General features: G+C 38.3%; 1 protein-coding gene and 1 long non-coding RNA gene across 3 annotated transcripts; one reads left to right on the top strand and one right to left on the bottom strand.

Annotated features, from left to right (window-relative positions):
- Positions 1-10: 10 nt before the first annotated feature.
- On the top strand, positions 11-7792 carry LOC139150314 (histone H3.3A). 2 transcript variants are annotated; one of them, XM_070722607.1, is made up of 3 exons: positions 11-138; positions 1235-1526; positions 6137-7792. In XM_070722607.1, the coding sequence occupies exons 2-3, from the start codon at positions 1245-1247 to the stop codon at positions 6263-6265; spliced, it is 411 nt and encodes a 136-aa protein (XP_070578708.1). In that variant the 5' UTR covers positions 11-138; positions 1235-1244; the 3' UTR covers positions 6266-7792. The 2 variants fall into 2 exon arrangements, with proteins under 2 accessions (XP_070578708.1, XP_070578709.1); XM_070722608.1 differs by lacking the exon at positions 11-138 and adding an exon at positions 367-648.
- On the bottom strand, positions 2829-3502 carry LOC139150315 (uncharacterized). Its single transcript, XR_011556219.1, has 2 exons — positions 3415-3502; positions 2829-2992 (listed from the first exon to the last, which is right to left on the bottom strand). It is a non-coding gene; the product is annotated as an uncharacterized lncRNA (long non-coding RNA).
- Positions 7793-20866: the final 13074 nt, after the last annotated feature.

Below are 20866 nucleotides of genomic sequence, written 5' to 3'. Positions count from 1 at the left end.
ATTTTTATATTTAACGTATTCGTACGAGCAAGGCATCTGCAAAGCTTATTGCATCATGGGAGGTAACCAGTATCACACATTCAAATCGAGGCTTCCTTCAGGAGAAAAGCAGAGTATTTCATCGCGTCTCAGAAAAAGGTAAATAATCGACATTTTAGCCTTGTTAGAACCTAAAATTTGTCTTGTTTGTTAGATAAAAACCCCAGTGATATCTTCTCTGTGATGATTTGCCCAGAATTTGTCATCTGTTAGAGTATTTTCACGGGTCGTATGTCGATCAAATTTGTCAGATATGGCTTCGTTTCATACAGTGCGTAGTCAGCGCTAAAATTATGCAGTACATTTGAGGTCATTTTAAAATTAACTATCCTTTTGTTGGCGCACATACCCTTTGTGACGCCGCGCACCATTTTGGTCTGAATTTTTGGTTTCGTAGTCGTGTCTGTCGGTGCGTCTGTCATTAAAGCGATATTTTCACTTCCGCATTTCGAGGATTGGTCTCGCTTGAATTCTATATTTTTACGGGTGTGATTGTTCTGTTGAAACCTTCAAACATTTCCCCCACATCGAAGGCTGATTTTGTCGGGTCTGCGCATCGACAACTCTCCATGTACGTGTAGATTATCTCCATTTTGACCGTTGCAGAGTGTAAGTGCGCTGAGCTTGTTGATGACGGCGGCCATATTGAATTCATGTTTACATGTGTGGTAGCAGTTTGGTGTGCGATTTTCGGACATACGCTCTGTTTTGATGATTACTGTCAGTTAGCAAGAATTTATTGTTTTTACTTTGCAATTTTGAAGCTAACAAAATTTTCAAATTCAATTATTTTTTGACATTTAGTGGATCCCGTCCGTGTATCTTTGATGTCGTATTACCATTACTAAAACTGGCCATAGCATGTAGCACCTCACTCCTCAGTCAGTGCACCACTACAGCATTCAAAACGTTGGGATAGTGTCCTTCCGTAATCTTGAACTTCGGTCTAAAATTCGGATGAAAGTAATTATGTAAAATGCACATAATACAAACTGTATTTTTAAATTTTGTGTGAAGAAGAAATTGTATGTGATGAAATTCATTCATTGGCAAGGTTGTGTAAACGTTCCTTTGGAGGAAACGTGAAGTTCCTTCGTGTAACCATCCCTTACAAGTTTCGGGTGTGTTTTGTTGACAATCAAAATAAATTGAACAGTTTTGTGTTAAACTTACTTATTCTCCTTTTTTGTTTCAGAAGGTAAAAAATGGCTCGTACAAAACAAACTGCTCGTAAATCAACTGGTGGGAAAGCCCCACGTAAGCAGTTGGCGACAAAAGCTGCCCGTAAGAGTGCACCATCAACAGGAGGTGTAAAGAAGCCCCATCGTTACAGGCCTGGTACTGTCGCTTTGAGAGAAATCCGTCGCTACCAAAAGTCAACAGAACTTCTGATCCGTAAATTACCATTTCAGAGGTTGGTCCGTGAAATTGCCCAGGACTTCAAGACAGATCTCCGATTTCAGAGTGCAGCCATCGGAGCTCTCCAAGTAAGTTGTCACCTTATACTGCCATAGTAAAATTAAAAGCATTTCAACTGATTTCTGGTGATAGATTAAAGATTCAATCAATTCATCATTATTCAGTTTCTGCCATTGTTTCTTTATTAGCTAGGTAATATTTTTTCACACTTAATGTTTATTTTGTGAGTATGCCTACCATAGTTTGTGATTTGCAATAATGATCTCAGCATCATGAAATGTCACAAATTAACATTATCATTCACATTGTTAATGGCATAACCCTTTTTGTAGAGATGTAAACGCAAGTTTGAAAGAAAAACTTGTGCAAGCACTGGTTGTCATTATTAGTACAGGCAGAGGTGAGCAAGCATAATTTGCATTGATTGGTTCCTTGACTGGTGTCAAGGTAAAGCCAATTCTGTACTCCCATGGAATGGTTACAACACCCATTCTTTATCGGATCATGTTATTATACCAGTATTTATTGGTATGGTGGCCCAGTAGAATAGCAAATGCACTGGTCTTTAGCCAAAAAATGGGTTTTGTGTCACACTTCAGATAACTCATTTGGTACCTCAGACCATAGACAGTACAGCAGAACAGAGCCTACTGTCTATTCACTGATCAAGGAGTGATATTGGCATAGGTTATATGCAGTAATCATTTTCTAGAATGCAAAATCATGCACTGTGCCTAATGCAGTGTTCTGTATACATATCTCAAAATAAATGCATTGTAATGACAGTGCAAATTAAGACATTATGTGTGATTTCACTTTGAAATATGCACTTGCTTGCAGTTTAATTTTAATCTCCATGGACAAAGTGTGGGAGACTTACAGATTTGGTCATGTCCGTGTGTCAGTTCACGCATATTACTCAGAGATGCCTGGAGCAGTTTCTTTCAAACTTTGTACAAGGATTACTCCCTATATATTCAGAGCCATTACTAAACCATGCCTTGACAGTTGTCTTTTATATGTGGCACAAGGACAACACTCCATGACTAACATAAGCATGTCAAATGTCTTCATGATACAATCCAATATGGCCGCAGGCCAAAAATCATCAAAAGTTAGCATTACAGACCTTTCAGAAGCCTTGTATTCCCTTCAGTGCCCAGTACTTTCAAGTCAAGTCACACTTTACTTTTGTGCACAGTGTTCTCCCCAGGATTTTGAAATAGGGTGGTGGCTAATTTGCATATTGATTTGCATAATATTTACATATAATTTACATATCATTTGCATGATTTTTGCATATGTATCATGGGATCTCTACTTGCAACTGCAACTACACTGAAGACATCTTACTTTTAATACAAGACGCATTTGCTTTACATGATCATTATTTTTATTAACATTCTCAAACAGAGGACATCAAAAACTTAATCATAAATGGTAACAACATATTGGACAGGCAGAATAACACTCCACACACCAGAACCATTTCAGGCCTTCATGTTGAACTTCTGACATGCCCTGCATAGCATTCCTAAAAGAAAGACGAAAAGGTCACTTTGTACCATAACAAAAGTATCTGGGACACTTCGATTTTACCCCGAGTTTTTGCCTCCTATGGTCTGGTTGTGACACGAAAGTTAATGTAATCTTACCAGCCACAAAAAAATGACACCGCGAATATAATTTTGTAGTTGTTATTTCGGTTGATAGTGTGGCAATATTTGCCATAAAACGTAAAACGAAGGAATGCAACGATGATTTACAAAACGTTGTAGCCGTTCGTTCCAGTGAAAATTGTTATTGAAGCCCTACAGCCATAAACGTAAAAAGACACGAAACAAAATGGCCGCCGCCCTGCACGATAGATTCTAGAGAGACATAGCAATTATCAACACTCACAAGTTACGGTGGCATTTGAAACTTAAAAATAACTTTCTAGAATAGGAGACCTACATTTGTTCCCCTGAAAGGATGAGAGATATCAGAAACCACGCCGAACCAAACGATCTCTGCGTTCTCACTTTGAACTGTTAGTTAGTACTCTCCAGTACTCTCCTCCAGTCATACAGTGCTTGGATCGGCACGAGCGCCCTCGAAACACACCGATCAATTTTGACAATACACGACACAAGGTTTTGACGAAAGACATTTATCGAACCGATCTGACATTTAGTTATTAAAATCACGAAAAAAATCTCAAGACAACTAGTCCCATGACAGGAAGAATGAATAAAACTCAAAACACATCTCGAACGATATCACATGATTGACGGATAGTAAACAATAACAAGAAATGGCCCCCATTGAACACGTGCTACGATTGCATTTGGAAGTAAGTGAAATCGCGTTTTCGTACACTTAAATAGGGGGCGATCTCTTATTTTTTAATCATTAGAGTTAAGTTTTGCCCTCAAACTGGTGAACGGGGAGTGAAATTTGCGGGTAATCGGCCGCATGCCGAACACAAAAACTATATGTTTACGTATTTAAATTTTATACGGACCGCGGACGTAGCACAGGCCTGTACAGTAAACGAAAACGGGCGACTGTATTTATTTCACCTACCTTTTTCATCTGGAGTTACAATCAACCATGGAAATAATTTTTTCCATGTCGGGTCAACACCAGTTACTCTTCTCTTGTTCTGTGATGATGGTGAGTTCACGGCCTTTCTCTTTGTTGATTTCATAGCAGGCGTCAGCGATGACAAGATCGGTGAACACATATCAGTTGTGGGGGTCGGAGAACACGTTGCCGTAGGGCTGCTCGGAGATGGGTTGGTCGAACGGCAGAGCCAGGAGTCCATAAACTTGCGCTGAGACATGTTGCATTAACGATTTTCGCTGAGCAAGTGACGAGTTCCTGATTTTTTCTAGCTTTTTAATAGCTCAGAGCGATTGTGTTGCTGACATGTTCACGGCAAAAGTCTTTGAAGTACTTTATCCGTACCCTTACCGCCATCCTTGTCACCCCCCAGGCCAAGTAATCAGCGTTGCCGCTGGCCGCGGTGACAACATCTTTTAATTGAACGTCTTTTATTTACGTCAGTAAACAGTTTACAACATCAAATTGCGTTTATAACACCTTCAAAATTAAGATTCTTTGAAATTGAACTTGACAAAACGAGGTGTAAACGTGATAATTAGGGCCTATAGAACGTAAACAAAAAAGAGGACAATGAACAGGACGTTCAAACAACGAATGTCGGTGAAAATGAAAAGATTTTACAAAGAACAGGGCCGTGATCACAGACTGGCGGGCCAAGTGGTAAGCGTGGCGGCCTTGATAAAAGCGTGGCGGGTGTGGCCGTAAGCGTGGCGGCACCGCCACGCTATTTGTCCGCTGGGGAGAACACTGGTGCATGTAAAACTGAGCTTCCTACATTGCCAGATCAACAATTTGGAAAAATTTACAATATACAGACATATTCCACGTAAAGGAATGTTACATCTGTCTACCCATATCCATCTTTATCACAAACCAACACTCAGACTTAATATACCCACATTGCAACTGTTGATCAGTAACCCAACTTTTTTCAAATTTAACTAATTCAATTCAAGATCAGACATTAACTGCACACACACACATCAATACAACATTTTCTTCACCGTTTTCCAGATATCTGTTGACAATATCACTCAACCATCACATCCGTCAATGGTTTCCAAATTCATTAACCAAGTGGGGACTGTATCATTGATAATGACCTGTTAAAAAGTCAAACAAACTTTGATCATGGAAGAAAAGTTTATGACCAAGAGAGAAACTATGTAATTATATATGGTTGTATCCGATTCATGGCCGATCAGGGTAATTAACATGAACAATGCAGCGTCAGCAAAAGACTGCAATTTTAATACTTTTGTGTGACAAATAGCATGTTGTTCTTTTAGGAAATTAAAAGGCTCCCCTTCAAAACTCTGTAGTGCAAGCTCTTATCATCTTAACATTTCACCTTTATTGAGGGCAAAAGCCTGCTTATAAGTGGCACTCTAGTGTTTCCATTATGTTTTTAGAATAAAGGAATTGCTTTCAAATGTAAAATACAACTGATTGAAAATAATTTGATAATACCATGCTATGGTTGACATAGGTGTTGCTCTATGAAGGTAAATTAAAGAGAAACACTTGTATGGGTGTATTAAATTTTAATGGGGTTTTGTTAGTCACCATTCAACCATGGAAGGGATCAGCAAAAATAGTTAATATGCAAAGTTACACTGACACATGAACTTAATTGACTAAGGTAGCTATCATTCCTGGAATAGTGAGACCACTTCTATAATCCTATTTTTGAAAGGGGTGACACACTTTCTGTTCGGCTTAGCAAGTTGTCTGAATGCACCAACTGTAGAGGAGGGGGGGTAGCTGTAAATGCCTACTAAACTTTACAAAAAGTAACATACCATGTCATAATCTGTAGCTTGTTTAGGTTGACTGGCTAACGACTCAGTTGTCCTATCTGCAAATGTGCCCTCATATAACAATAGGTAAACACTTACAATCATGGTTAAGAATGGAACTAAAACTACATTTCTTTTTGGAAGAGATGTTTAAATGAATGATGTTCAAATCATGAGTTCTTTACAAAAAGGTGTAACATGAAAACATAATCTAATTGTCATCACATCATTTAATTTTTTTTGTATTTTTTGTTTCTTTTTTTCCACAGGAAGCCAGTGAGGCTTATCTTGTTGGACTGTTTGAAGATACCAACTTGTGTGCCATCCATGCAAAGCGTGTGACCATCATGCCAAAGGACATCCAGCTGGCTCGCCGCATCCGTGGTGAACGCGCATAAAATTGTTTTTTAAAAAAGCATTCCATTCAAGTCACATAGATGTTTCATTTTTTTGTTTACCTTTATTGTTTACTTTTCTTTCGTTAGCTGTAGTTTGTACTTTTAAAGTCTCCATTGTTTAATACCTCTTTATAAATTGCACTTTCATATATACTCAGATACAATAGAGGTTTTGTGTTTTCATTTAACAAAATATACTGCCAATGATAATCACAAAATGAACAAATCTGTCCAAGATTTCTTGATAATGCTCTTTGCAGTATTAATACGCTTGCATACAGAATAAAAACCTGCTCTTACTCTCCCAACTGTGATGAACTAGTAATTGTGTATCTAGCCAGTTGAGATGTTGGGACCAAATAATTATTTGTAAATTTCAAATTTAGACAGAAGAGCAATATTTCTTTTACTTATTTTTTTCTTTCATGTTTTGTAAGTCGTAATGAAAAGACCATTGATGACACCTTTCCTAACCTTCCAGCCACATTCTAACATTCCATGAATTCAACCCATGAAGGAACATCAGGGACATAGAAAATAAAATACAGTTCTTATGTATTCTAATCTTAAAATCAGGTACGAATATTCAGAATATGCAGATATGTTAAAGCATGGGCTGTGTTAGTGTTGGACATCAGTGCAGTGATATCTACCTTTCTCAGCAAATCACAATGCTGCATTGTTAATTAAATACTACAAAATTCAGCAATTCTTCCTAGAAATCATGTGAACATGTATATTTTTAAAAGGCAGGGAGGTGGCTACAAATTGTTTTTATTGTAAAACCACTTACACCATATATTTATATTTCTTGTTATCACCAAACAAAAAAACCTGTTTCAAAAAAAAGTATTTGTCTAGAATTCTATTATTCTGTGAATTAGTAGTGAAACTGTGTGATCTACATCAGCAGTATGAGTAGCAACACTGGGAAATATAAGGCAGAGAAATTGTAGCAAAGAGATGTGTGGCCACAGTGATCAAATGATGATTTTATATCTTCTCTGATAGCTGTTTGCAACATCAATCCACATCTTAAATGCTAGGAAAAACAAGCTGTTAAAAAGCACATGGCTTGATGCTTTCCCTGTGTGTAAACTATACTGTCTTCATGTATTTTGTGATAGATACAATTGTTATATATGACTAAAAAAAATCAGGAGATCGTTGCAAGTGAAAATGCATGCATATATGAAGTAGAGTGTAACTGGTGGGGTTGTTATTTGTCGTTGGTGAAATTTTTTGAAATTCATTACCAAAACGTCTTTTGTGTTTTGTTGTAGTTTAATTTCTGCAACCAACCCAACCTCTTTAATTCTTCCTCTCGTGGTGGACTGTGTGGCGAAAAATATATCTCAAGTCCTACCAATTTTACCAGGAATTTTTCTCAGATACTATCTTTTAATGATTGTAAAATTACAGTTTTCATCCTTAACCATTTGGTAATACATCAGACTATGTAGGTTTTGCAAGTGTATGTATATCCATCGTGCTTTCTTTATCAATAAATCTAGCGTGTGAATATAATTCTTGTATTGTCTGTCTTTGTCCAGGCTCTACACAAATCATGCAAAAGTGTGTAGTAATGTACTCCTAGAAGTCTTTGAAAGTTGATCAGTGGTCAAAAACTGTCAAATATTGTAGACAGTGGAATTGCATGGGAGATGTCTTCATATTTGCCTGGAACGCAATCCAAGAGAATGGAGTTTACCTAAAAGTGTTCCTCAAAAACTGCTGAAATATTCTAGCAAACCAAGTTTATAGAGTATGAAAATCTGGCATCACAACTCTGTTCCAACTTTAATCAGAGTCAATTGGTTACAAGCAATTCAATCTCATACTGAAAGCGCCATTGACTTTTAATGTTGATTGTTGCTCTGGCAGATTTGTGTTTAAGACTGAATTTAACCTTTTCACCCCAAATTCCCCGTAAACAGGTCCATACCCACCATTGATAATATTGGTTTAGGGCCAAACCATATGATGAAAGGGTTAAGTCAAAGTATGATTTTAACCATTTATCTGTGATCAGTAATGTTGGATATTGTAGCAGTGGTTTGTACAGTCAGGACTAATACTTTAAATATCTTTGGGGAAAAGTAAAGATTGTTCATTTTTTGTAGAACAAAAAAGTTACAGCTATTTTCTGCCCTTTAGGTTGATGCCCATGGTGTTACGATGTATTTCTGACAATCTGATTCACCCACACTAGACAATTTTTTTTTGTTTGATCAATGCTGATTGCCAAAAAAGATGCTACATTTAATGAATTATCATGCTGTTAAACCATTTACCACTATGGTTTGTAGGCCTATTTGGCCAACACCTATTGTATCAATGGAGAGTGCATACCAGTTTACAGGCATTTGGGGTTGAACAGGTTAAACAGGGTTTTCTTTGTCCTGATTTCAATGAATATTCGTTAATAATTTGGTCCACACCACAGGTAGTCCTATTTATCAGATGTTATGTGATGCTGTTTAATTTTGATGTGGCAAATGCACATCTTAGCACAGTGACTGCTTTGATTCTTGAAGATAAGGCCATACCCTCGGGTGTCTTCCAGATTTATCCATACTGTATGGATACATCTTATGCTGAGATTTTTTTCAGTGCATAATCTGTTTTAAAAAAGGTATCCTCTGTGGGTGTATTAATTAAAGCTGCCATGTGAGAAAACGTAGACGTAAAAATAACATATGAAATAATTGAAATACGTGTATTTTGCTGGCTAATCATAAACGTTAAGAGTTTTGATGAAATAAACGTCGATTTCTCTGATACAAGGGGTGTAGTGTTTACTTTGTAGTAGAATACCAGTTATTCTTCGCGGGATGTCCAGTTGTATGCCCTCCATACGTCATACTTGTACGTCAGATATATGAATTTTGACTCATGAGGGCGCAACACAAGCTTCTAAAGTTGGCGTTTGCCGGCGGTATATTCCTTGAGTGTTCAGCAATGGGCTATAACTCATATGAGAAAGATCACCATGGTAAGATGGAGATAAAAGTTCATCTTCAGAGACTGAATTCAGAATGGCAACAAAACCTAATACTTTGTATATAACAGTCCTGTGTTGGATCAAACCACTTTATACAAGGATAGGCCTACTTCGGCTGAAATAACATGGGTGGAGAGATAATGTAAAATAGCATATAAAATACAATTCGCCCGGTGCGTGGAAATTTACATCAATGTCTTTTGCACTTTCGCATCATTGTTCGTATCAACTACATTCTTTCAACAAGAAACCTAACAAGTGCATCAAATGTCTCTGTTGCCCTGTGTTCTAATATAGCTTGAAGTTCCCTCGATCTCATGTAACGTCCCTTCAACATAGACATTCTCTTCACTGTTTATTATTTTTTCTGAAAAATTACAACGAAAATTTTTAATTGTCACAAGATGTTTCGCGATCAAAGTTCATATATGAAGTATTTTCGACAACTGCTGTGAGTGCCGCTCGCTGCAATGTTATTTTTCACGCCATTTTACACCGACGAATCATAATTTATGATGTCCTTATAAATTAATTAACATACCTGCTGAGAGACTGAGCCTTTTAATATATGAATGGCAGTGGATCGAAGAGTTGACATTAAAGCGCTGTAAAATTTGAAATGCCGGGTTTTGGGTTACCTAAGTCAATTCCTGTCAAATTGTTTTAATCGATGAATGTGCAGGACTGCAATATCTAAATGGAGTGATAAATAAGTCTACATCGTACTACATAGGGTCGAATCAAAAATTGTGTAAAGAACTTGGGAATTTTTACTTTATAATGAATATCGGCTTCGACTCGATGGCATTTAAAATTATTGACTATTATGCTAATTAATATCAAATTGTCATTTTCTGTCAAAGCCAAGGCCGACACTATGTTCACATGCTGGGTTTTACAAACAGTTTCCACTTAGGTTTCGGACATACATCATTGTAAAGCTAGGTTGCCTGACACAAATGATCAGTTTCCATGTTTGCTTTCCAAACTAATGAACAAAACTCAATATGTGCAAAATTAATCACTAGTTTTAATGGACAAGAGATACATAATGACTTCAACTTTTTTCTCAGTGACGAATCAACTCTATCACTGGATGGATCGACTTGTAGTCCTGCATTCCTTGGATGTATTATACTTGTACTCGTCTTCTCGCTTTTTACATCAATGTCATTAGAATGATTTTTTGCTATGCCAAAATGAATGTCTAACGGTATCCTCACATCAATTGTCAGTGACCCACATAGCCTCGCTAGCATGCCCGTTGGTACACATGAACCGAGCATGGGGGTCTTACCAAAGTTAAAGCGTTACAATAACGTCTGACTCTCTTGTTCTATAATTCTGATCGTCGTAGTTAATATGTGGCGGGCACTAATCTGCTTTGTTTTGCTACATGACCATTGCGGTATACATTTCTGAACTTTTTGAATTTAGATGTGCACTGTTCATTTCTGGGGAAACTTGATGCAGGGGCCCATGGCGGTAAAATAAAAATAATGATAAAACATACCAACTATTATAAATCAACATGAATTAACGCAAAAAAGTGACATTAAGTCCGTCATCGATGAAAAACTTTATCTGAGTTTTTGAAATTTTTGCCATTTCCGTATGTTTCATTTACCTGAATAGCGAGTTTCGAAGTACGGTCGCAAATTTTCTGAACACCAAGTGATTACAGTAGGAAAATTTAGATAGTAGAGTGGGCTTAAGTAACTCCAATCTGATCATGCTGATGGCTGACGACATTGTATACCTGAGAAACAAGACTTCACAAAATTTATAAACTCAATTATACTGAGAGTATAAGCTTACTGATGATGATGATGATGACGACGACGACGACGACGTATGTTACATGAAAATGTACATTGTAATTACAGGATAATGCTCACTGCAGTACTAGTGTTCATTGTTATTGTATCAAGTTCATTGGTTGTTATCACATGTTATGTTTTGTAATTTAATTTTTATTGTGTGTTAGTTTGTGTACTACAAGTTGGCCTATACGTTCTCTAATTCTCTTTTCCTCTACAAGGCCCATCCTTTTAATTATCAGTTTTACTAGTTTTATTTTCTTTTTCTTTACCACGCATAGAGTGAACTGATTTAGTCTGCGCATCCTCAGGCCGACATTGCAATGACATATCTGGCGACTGAAATGCCAACACAATTTGCCTGTTTCACTCAAGTCACGTGGCAGAGATAATCAAACTCACACCCCATGGCACAGAGAATCAAGATCACGTCACATGGAAAAGACAATCAGGAGACTTGCGTACAATCTTCAAGCGGAGTTTCGTCCGCGATAAAAAGCGAGATGTAAAGACGCAATGAGAATTTGGAAACCACGTGACCTATGTCGACATGGTAACGCGTCGTCTTCCAGTTCCGATCACAAACACATTCCTGTGATACGCGCAATCTATCATGATCGAAGTCTTATCTCTCTGTTTCTTCACAGCATTTAATTTGCTTGAATCTTGACTCTTCATCATGCTCTTCACTGCGATTACTGTGCTTACTTTGATGTTTCACAAAGTGGCCGAAACCATCAGGGCGCGGTCAGCCCACGCCGAAAACTCGGCGAACACGGCGGACGGGCCTATCGGTGAGTCTTGCAACTTCTTTTAGGTGTAAAAGAACACGGCGCACATTAATCGATTTAGTTTTGTCTTTTGTTCAGTGATATTATAATTTAATGGGTAAACATTACCAATAACGTCGTCATGTATAAAAAGTTACACAATGCATCAGGGATTTAGAATAACGAAAGATTGGTTTATTTAAGAAAAGTTAAGAAACTCAAAAAAGTTCAATATTGCGTGTAGATTGAAATGAATTCCTCGAACTTTGCCTAAGATCAATCGGTTCATTCTGTAAGCTTATATGCTTTAATGTATCTAAGTTTATTTCTGGTATTTTTAAAATCCGTTTGGGGATCTGAACTTTTCGCATGCCCGCCATTAAGGATATTTCTTTCTTCCGGCGTCGATCCATTGCGGGCTAAATTAGTGGGCCGTATGCTGTGGACGCAGGTATCTCAGAAACGCTTCAGTAACTTTTTCTGAAATTTGGTCTAGTGGTCACTTGGGCATGTATCTCAAACGGTCTTTTTAGAATGTGTTATTACACCATCTTTGAATTGTATCTCACTGGCGAAAAGAATCAGTGATATCATGTTCACGTGTGTATAAATTTGAAATTGCGATTGATGATGCCACCGGCAGTCAGTGAGAGCCCGAAATGTCCAGTATACTGCATTTTCAAGAGTGACCGGATGATTTGTTTTTGTTTTCCGTGATCTTCTAAAATAGCTCAACTATAAAATTGTTCGTGTCTGTGTGTGAGTGTTTATGTTTGTTTTCGTATGTATATTCTTATAGATAAAAATTGTTTCTGGTATGTTTGTATGTTTGGATATATCTATGCACAAAGCTCGAGCAGCTGAATAATTTCAATAGGCTCCAATGTATTGCAACCCAAGGAGAAGAAACGATTATAAAACCGAATAAATTAGATAAGCGCAAAAAATTACATTGGCCGAGAAGAGACTGAAAATGAAATGACGTTCATGACTGCAGCCTTACTTGAAAGGAGGTATTTTTTTCAGTGACAGTGATTGATTGACAGAGTCTCAATGATTGTCTATTCAAATAGTAAACATTGTCAAACATTTACCTGTAAATGTTAATGATATTTTCTCTAAACAAACCACATTTCTGAATGTACTTGCTGATAGTTTTCCTTTAAAAAATGGTTATAAACTAGGACTTTTTCAACTTAAATTAGAACCCCTTGTTTTAGTCAACATTGCTTGTAGTCGGGTTACAATTTTGCGCATTCTGAATCTTTGATGTTCGTCTATTTTAGAATCAGAAGAAGATGATCATGAAAATCCAGAAAGGGCTGATGGAAATAATCACGGGCCTCAGGTATGTCATGGCGTGGCTATGGTGTTAAGATACTTTTACAGTTTTACGGCTGATCGTGAAGATGATGATTTCTGGTCCGTTGCCATGTTCATCTACGATCAGCATGGTTTCCAGCCCATCGCCATGCGCATCAGAGTCTGATGTGGTTTCCAGTCCATCAGTATCCTCTTCTACGACTGGCTTGCTGTCTTGGCCATCGCCATGTTCATCTACGACCAGCATGGTTTCTGGTCCATCGCCATGTTCATCTAGAACCAGCGTGGTTTCTGGTCCATCGCCCATGTTCATCTAGAACCAGTGTGGTTTCTGGTCCATCGCCATGTTCATCTAGAACCAGCGTGGTTTCTGGTCCATCGCCATGTTCATCTAGAACCAGCGTGGTTTCTGGTCCATCGCCATGTTCATCTAGAACCAGCGTGGTTTCTGGTCCATCGCCATGTTCATCTAGAACCAGCGTGGTTTCTGGTCCATCGCCATGTTCATCTAGAACCAGCGTGGTTTCTGGTCCATCGCCATGTTCATCTAGAACCAGTGTGGTTTCTGGTCCATCGCCATGTTCATCTAGAACCAGTGTGGTTTCTGGTCCATCGCCATGTTCATCTAGAACCAGCGTGGTTTCTGGTCCATCGCCATGTTCATCTAGAACCAGTGTGGTTTCTGGTCCATCGCCACGTTCATCTAGGACCAGTGTGGTTTCTGGTCCATCGCCACGTTCATCAAGAACCAGCGTGATTTCCGGTCCATCGCCATGTTCATCTAAGATTAGTGTGGTTTCTGGTCCATCGCCACGTTCATCTAGAACAGTGTGGTTTCTGGTCCATCGCCACGTTCATCTAGGACCAGTGTGGTTTCTGGTCCATCGCCACGTTCATCTAGGACAAGCGTGGTTTCTGGTCCATCGCCATGTTCATCTGTATCTGTATCTGCCACCAGCGTTGCTTACGATCCAGCGACAGAATCATCTGCTGCTGCCAGTCCATCGAAAGAGTCACCGAAGTCAACTCAGAATACGACTCCACCTGAATTACCACCTGGTGCAGTGGAAATAAAAGTACCACGACAAGACTTCTCTAGATTCTTGGTTAGCAAAAAGCTTGGTCCGCAGATACCACTTTCAGGACTGGATCCCATCGAACCTGATTACAGTAGCGCCTTTAATGAAGGCGAAAGTCCTGACGAAGGCGCGATTGGTACCTTATTGGACGACGGTGGAAATCCCGAGGAAGGTGCGAGTGGCACCGTTTTTACCAGTGCAGCGGAAGTGGACATTCGCGAATTAGACCTCTGCGCGATGATAAGACAAAATGGGAGGCAGAAGAGCGACGACAAAGCGGAGGGACATGACAGCTGTGCTAGACCAGTGAATACAACACAGAACAGACATGATTTCCTTCGTCCAAATATTTCAGTGCGTTTGGGCCAACAATCGGCACCAACATCTTCTTCATCATCACCATCAATTTTATCCGACTTTCGTCGATACTTCTCATTTGCCGATTATGCCCTGGTAAACCCTACTATCACCGACCGAAGCACTCCAGAGCTGTCTGCTGAATACCAGCCCTCAACTCCAGAACCAGTTCGGGTAACGGACAATCCCGGCAGCAGCATTGACAAAGGGGAGATTATCAACTGCATGACCTTAAATGAACTTCAACTCCAACGAGCCATTGAAGCCTCTTTGTATGAGATGTGAACGTTGTGCGAGCCTTGGTCTGGTTAGATAAGGTAATAGTACTATTCATATGCCAGTACTCAAAGTGTATACTCCGATGAAAGTGTTCACAAATGTATTTTGGTGGAAACAAGATAGTTTTTGACATAACACTAAAGGCCGTACCCTATTCTATAGTCCGCCATCACATAATCTAATGTCTTTATGGTCATTTTTGGTATGTAATATTCAATTCTGACGGGCTTAACATTTCCCTATATGTATGTATGTGTGTGTGTGAGACAGGGACAGACAGACAGACAGACAGACAGACAGACAGACAGGCTAATGATGATGTCCAAGAGAAATATTTTCAAAAATGATTTCGGACGAACGAATTATTTGATTTTCTGACGCAATTTTGATTACTCTGACATTCGTGTGTACTCAATGGAAAATCATATCACAGCAGAGGATCGCTTTTAAAATTCGTATGGTGACGGTACTGTCATATATTGCCAGAGAGCTAAGGAGGTCTGAGAACTTGATTTGGATTGTTTCATTTGGCTTTCAAGGAAACTAGCATGTTCAATATTTATCTGAACATTTTAGTCATAACCTGCAGCTTACTTAATAAAATATGTGACACAGTGTACAGTTTCATTGTCCCTCTGTTCACACATTGGAGCTCTTTAGGCTGCGTTCATAAATAAGGGGGGGGGGGTGGGCAGGAGGAATCGCAATTGAATCTTTTTTTAGATCATCCCTCAACACCCTATAAATTTTTCAAGGCCCCCGTCTATATGATTAAAATTTTCAAGTCTCCCCCCCCCCCATTTATCATACAGCCGCATGTTTATCAGGGATGCACGCAAAGAAAAAATAAACATGTATTGGGGAGTTCTGCTCGTAGATGTTCAACCCTACCTATTATGAGAAGGTTGTGAAAATGTAGAAAATCAAACATGGTGACGCCGTCTGTTTTCTTGAATGTTTGATTATTCTCATATGCCAGAATTTAAAACATCCCGATAACTTTCAAGTCTCCTGCTCTTCCATGTGTTGCTCTCTGGCCTAATCTTGTGTACAAGTATCTTTTAATGTCAAGAGCATGACCGTCATATAATTATAATCCAAACTCTTCTTCAGCTACAAAATAGTCAAAGCTACATTATCTCTGTCACTGCCGGTATGCAATGACAATGACAATACCCGTATGTAGTAGCAAGGCAGTAGCTGTATTAATTGATCTTTTTGACAATATTTTTTTCAGTATATACAACTGCGTTCTTGTTCTACTCCATACAGCGTGTTGAACTGCTTGCCAACACAGCCTGTGTATGTGTACCGTGCATGTGTATCATTGAAAATGACTTTCAGTCTGGACTCTGATTCAATTATCACCTAATATTTATATATGCAGGCTTTTGTCGACAAACTGAATATTGTGTGTTTCAGGATGCTGTGGAGTACAGCAAGAAACTGTATTTGATATATTGCATAGAAATATAGAAAAAATATCAACAGTCGCAGTTTCTGCCCCGATACTGAGCCTAATTGTTTGGGGTTTTTTTACGAAAATTTATACATTTTTAAATTTTGTCCAGACGAAAGTCATAAAATGCGACAAAATGGTTCTAGATCTTATTTAATTATTACTAACATTAGAACAATTGGATGATATTAAAATGTTATTAACCTTTTTCATTGAATTACCCACCAAATTTTGGAATCATACAAAATAAATTAAACAAAAAAAATTCAGGTCCCCCATAGACAGAACATAACTTCCAAGCCCCCACCCCTGTACTATCCCCAAAATTTTCGAATCCCCTCCGAATTCCACCAGCCCCCTCAGTTTTTTTGTTGTGACCGCAGCCTTACAGTGATATTGGTGGTGTGACTGCAGTGCCTCGGCATTCTTCCCTATCAGATGCCTAAATGTTTGGATATCAGGCACATCTGACACACATATAGACCGTGATAGTTGAAAACCTGACATATTGACATGATTTAGGGAGCAGAACAAGAAACTGGACTTTACATAACAACGAAAACGACAAATGAGCCCGTACCTTATGTTAGCGGCACCCTCTATAATACTACACTTAAAGGGGTAACACTTTTGATAGTATTTTCTTATTGTTTTTGTTTAAAATCTACATTATCCCCTTACGTAAGGTATTATAATTTACAAAGTATCAGCCTTGCCAGCACAACCGAATACATACATTATGCGATGGTATTGCTGACCTAAGAATGCTTGCCCTTAGTTCAATCCATTTTGATATTGACCATAACATTGAACATTACAAACTTGCAAACTGTGATGTCACGTTGAAAATTGGGTATATCAACCTGTTGTGGGAGTAGAATAATGCGTATTTCACGAGCAGAAAACAAAGTTCGCCAAATTTTACTGTAAATGGAGTTGTAGTCATTGGATAATATTTTAGATACGTGATATCGGAATAGTGAACAAACTTTAGACACTGGATAAGTTTTTTTAGATATGGATCATTGGAGTAGTGAACAAGTTGTAAACGTCTTACAAAATCATCAAAGTATGATACATTCATCCATTTATTTTGGATCTCAGGTTCTCCATTGGATGGCAGATCAGAGAGTAATTGTCATCTTCTTCATTTTATTTTTCTTATCCTATAGGTAAAAGTTGATGGGGATTTCGTCAATGTGCGACACGAGTGAGCAAAAGTTTAATCATCGGATTTGGTGGACGGACGGCCACGGTACTGAATGAGAGAGCCAGCAACGAATTGACGGTGTCACCTTTTGGCCAGTGATGAATTGTGAACAACGGGAAGCAAGCATTTATCATGGATAGCTGTGCGTCGGATGAACCTTCCCGGTGCTTGTACGCTCAAATCACGCAATTTCACATAATTTCGGTTTCTTTACTCAAGATCGATATATTGCGGTTTTTCTTCGTTTCATAAGCGCAACCCGTGAATCACTGTGTCCGTCTCACCTTATGTTGAGAGAACGTTTCCTCGCTGTGTTGTCATTTATTAATCTGGCAATAAAAATACTGTTTAAACTTCAATTTCGGCTGCTTTTCATAAAGGACCATGTTTAATACTGAAAAAACATCAATGGTGGTACTCTCATAGTAGCACATCATTTGAACATCACGACGTCCCCGATTCTGAGCTATGGGCTCATCTGTTTCTGAACAAATTAAGCCTTGGCATCTCCTATCAACATCATAACTTTCAGAACGTTCCTCTTACTAGTGCTGGATAAGCATTTTATTTGCAATACCGAATTAGACAAAAAGGCATGGAAACTGTATGAAAGGGGTGAAGAACAAGTAAAGAAAAAGGAAAGAATCTTGCCAATTATGCCTTGAAATGTAGCCCGTTGACATATTTTTTTAAATTCCCAATGTAAGTTCGCTTAGTGAGTATTTGGTGAAAGGTTCGAGAATGTGACAATATTACAATTGATTTTCCCGCATATCTACGTGCATTGGGATTGGCTGACACTGAAAGAGCAATTGGCACTCCTCCATCAGTGCCCCCGCCTCGAAATTGAAAGACAAACTTTTGCTCACATTTTTCGTAATGAAACTTTAAACCATTCTCTTTCGAAATCAAGCCTATATCTCACGGGCGGGATACCTTGCAAAATTTGGCCCCGGTATACCAGAGAAACGAATGACCCTATTTTAATATTTGATATTTAAAATAACCATCACAGGATCTAGGACAAAACTAAACTGTTGTGAGTTCACCCTTCATTATCACAGAAACATATATTTTATTTGACTTTAGTTCAATAACATTTTGACAACTAACCGTACCATATTCAGGCTTTGGATCAGAAGCTGGCAGCTGGAGAAATGACACAAGAAGGTCACAGATTTTCCATTCCTGTATATTCTTTGGTCTTCAATCTCTGGCAAACTGAGAACTGCTTTTTCCCCAAAATGTAATGCCATTGTTTGGTTGTTGAATATTGTGGTTTAAACAATGATCATGCAAAAAATGTAATAAAATAACAGTGTTCATTGTCATTTTCAAACAATTTTACCGAGTGCAAACATAGTGAAACACCTGTCAGATTGCAACATTACATTTCTCAAAATTTTTGATGCGAGAGGGAGGACACCCCTTTTCTTGCTCTCCCCTTGGGTGTTCTAACAGATTTACTTGTAAACCAAATCAAAACATCTCTAGCTCTGTGATTGCACCAGGCTGCACCATTCACATGTCAATTTCTCAAATGTTCTACCCAAGAAAAGGAAACCCCTTCTGACTCTTTCCCCCTCGAGCTCTCTCTTGTTCTCCCCATGTACTTTCAAATTCTGTCTTGTCAGATATCCTAGTGAAAAGTCTGTCATGATGCCCATCCAAATTTAATAATACTATATAGTTGGTTACTTGTTATAGCGTGAGCTTTTGCATCTATATTTTGTTGTGACTTTGAATTTCATTTTGATGGTTTCACCTTTGAAAACCGTCATGAGATAACTGATGATAATCTAGCCGGATACACAAGGATTTGAAATGCCTTTACTATTGCTGTATTTGTGTACATTTTACAAATACATGCATTGATATTTAACTTTTCTAAGGGGGTAGTCAAAATTTCTGTGATAGAGAGGGGGTTACTTAATTCATGGGCGGTTACTCGAAATTTCGGAGTTAAACAACAAATTCCTCCGACCCCCTAGGCCGTAAATAATGACGCTTTCTCATTATAGAACACACGCAAACCTCAAACTACACAAATAAAAAAAAATCACAGTGCAGCAAAAGAAGCAACGGGCAACAGCAACCAGAACAAAGGACCAGAATAATTTCAATGAAATATGTTACTAATATTAAGGCCAAACTAAAAAACAAATATCTTCTTCCTGTGAAATCTTCATAGGGTCGCAAGCTTGGCTTTTTAAACTTTAATAGTTTTCTTTTTGGCTAGGCCGAAAGCATTTGTGAAAAATATTCAAACGAGCTGCGGTTTTTTTCTGTAATTTTGAAAATGAATTCTTCATTCAGGTACTTATATAATTTCACTATTTTAGTTTCATATTATCCAACACAGAACTACAGGTGGGTTTAAATTTTAAGGTTTCAGCATAGTTCGATGTACAAGTTAAATAAGTGATTTCAGATTAAGGTTGGAAATTACACCTATTGTCACAGATAGACAGAATCGGGACAGCTGATAACTTGTCCACTTTTCGTTCACATTTCCTCAGTATAAGGATTTAGTTGTTGTCAAAGTCATGTAACCTTATGGCGTGTTGAGTTAAATTGGTTTTGCATGGTTAGGGTGCAATGATCACTAGATTTCTTCTTTCGGAGCAGGATTTCGTTAAAGTGTTTGGTCACGCTACTTGAATTATTGGTAGAACAACATAAAGTTTCGACAAAAAAGGGGTAGAATATTTAAAACACCTCAAATATTAATTCGGCTCAGTTGTTTTGATTTTTTCACCACCCAAAAATCAGAGTCGAACTGCAGTAGCGTGTCTGGCTTACTCTTTGTGAGCTATAATACCTCAAAATATTACGCTTGCTCTGTAACCCAACAACCGGGAAATTAGAAAACGATATGATGGTCAGCCATTGTAACTTTCATAGTTCATTCGGTGGTATTCGTAAACAGTCGGAACACTGTCCGAAGATTGGAACGATGAATGGACTTTTCCTGGAGAATGTTAGTCACGTTCAGTCAGAAGTCATTGAGTGATAAATCACATAGCGGCGATATTCGATGTTTCATACAGTACACATGGTACAAGTGTTCCAATATACCTAACTAAATGCACGTCTATGTTTGATCTAATGTTGTCGGATTTAATTGTTATTGCTTTATCCACATGTGACGGAGAACAGGCTGGCGTCAGAGCGAGCAGCAGTAATCATGTGTGGTCACAAATTTTTTTACAAAGTCTCGGGAATTTTCCTTCAAGTGGAGGAAAACAAATAGGGTCGAAGGGCATAAGTTGAGTCTGATGATAGGAGTAATTGTATCAG

This window comes from Ptychodera flava, chromosome 14, assembly GCF_041260155.1.
Source record: "Ptychodera flava strain L36383 chromosome 14, AS_Pfla_20210202, whole genome shotgun sequence".
Taxonomy (NCBI): domain Eukaryota; kingdom Metazoa; phylum Hemichordata; class Enteropneusta; family Ptychoderidae; genus Ptychodera; species Ptychodera flava.
Note: the sequence above shows the minus strand (reverse complement) of the source record. Positions and strands in the feature narration are given on the sequence as shown.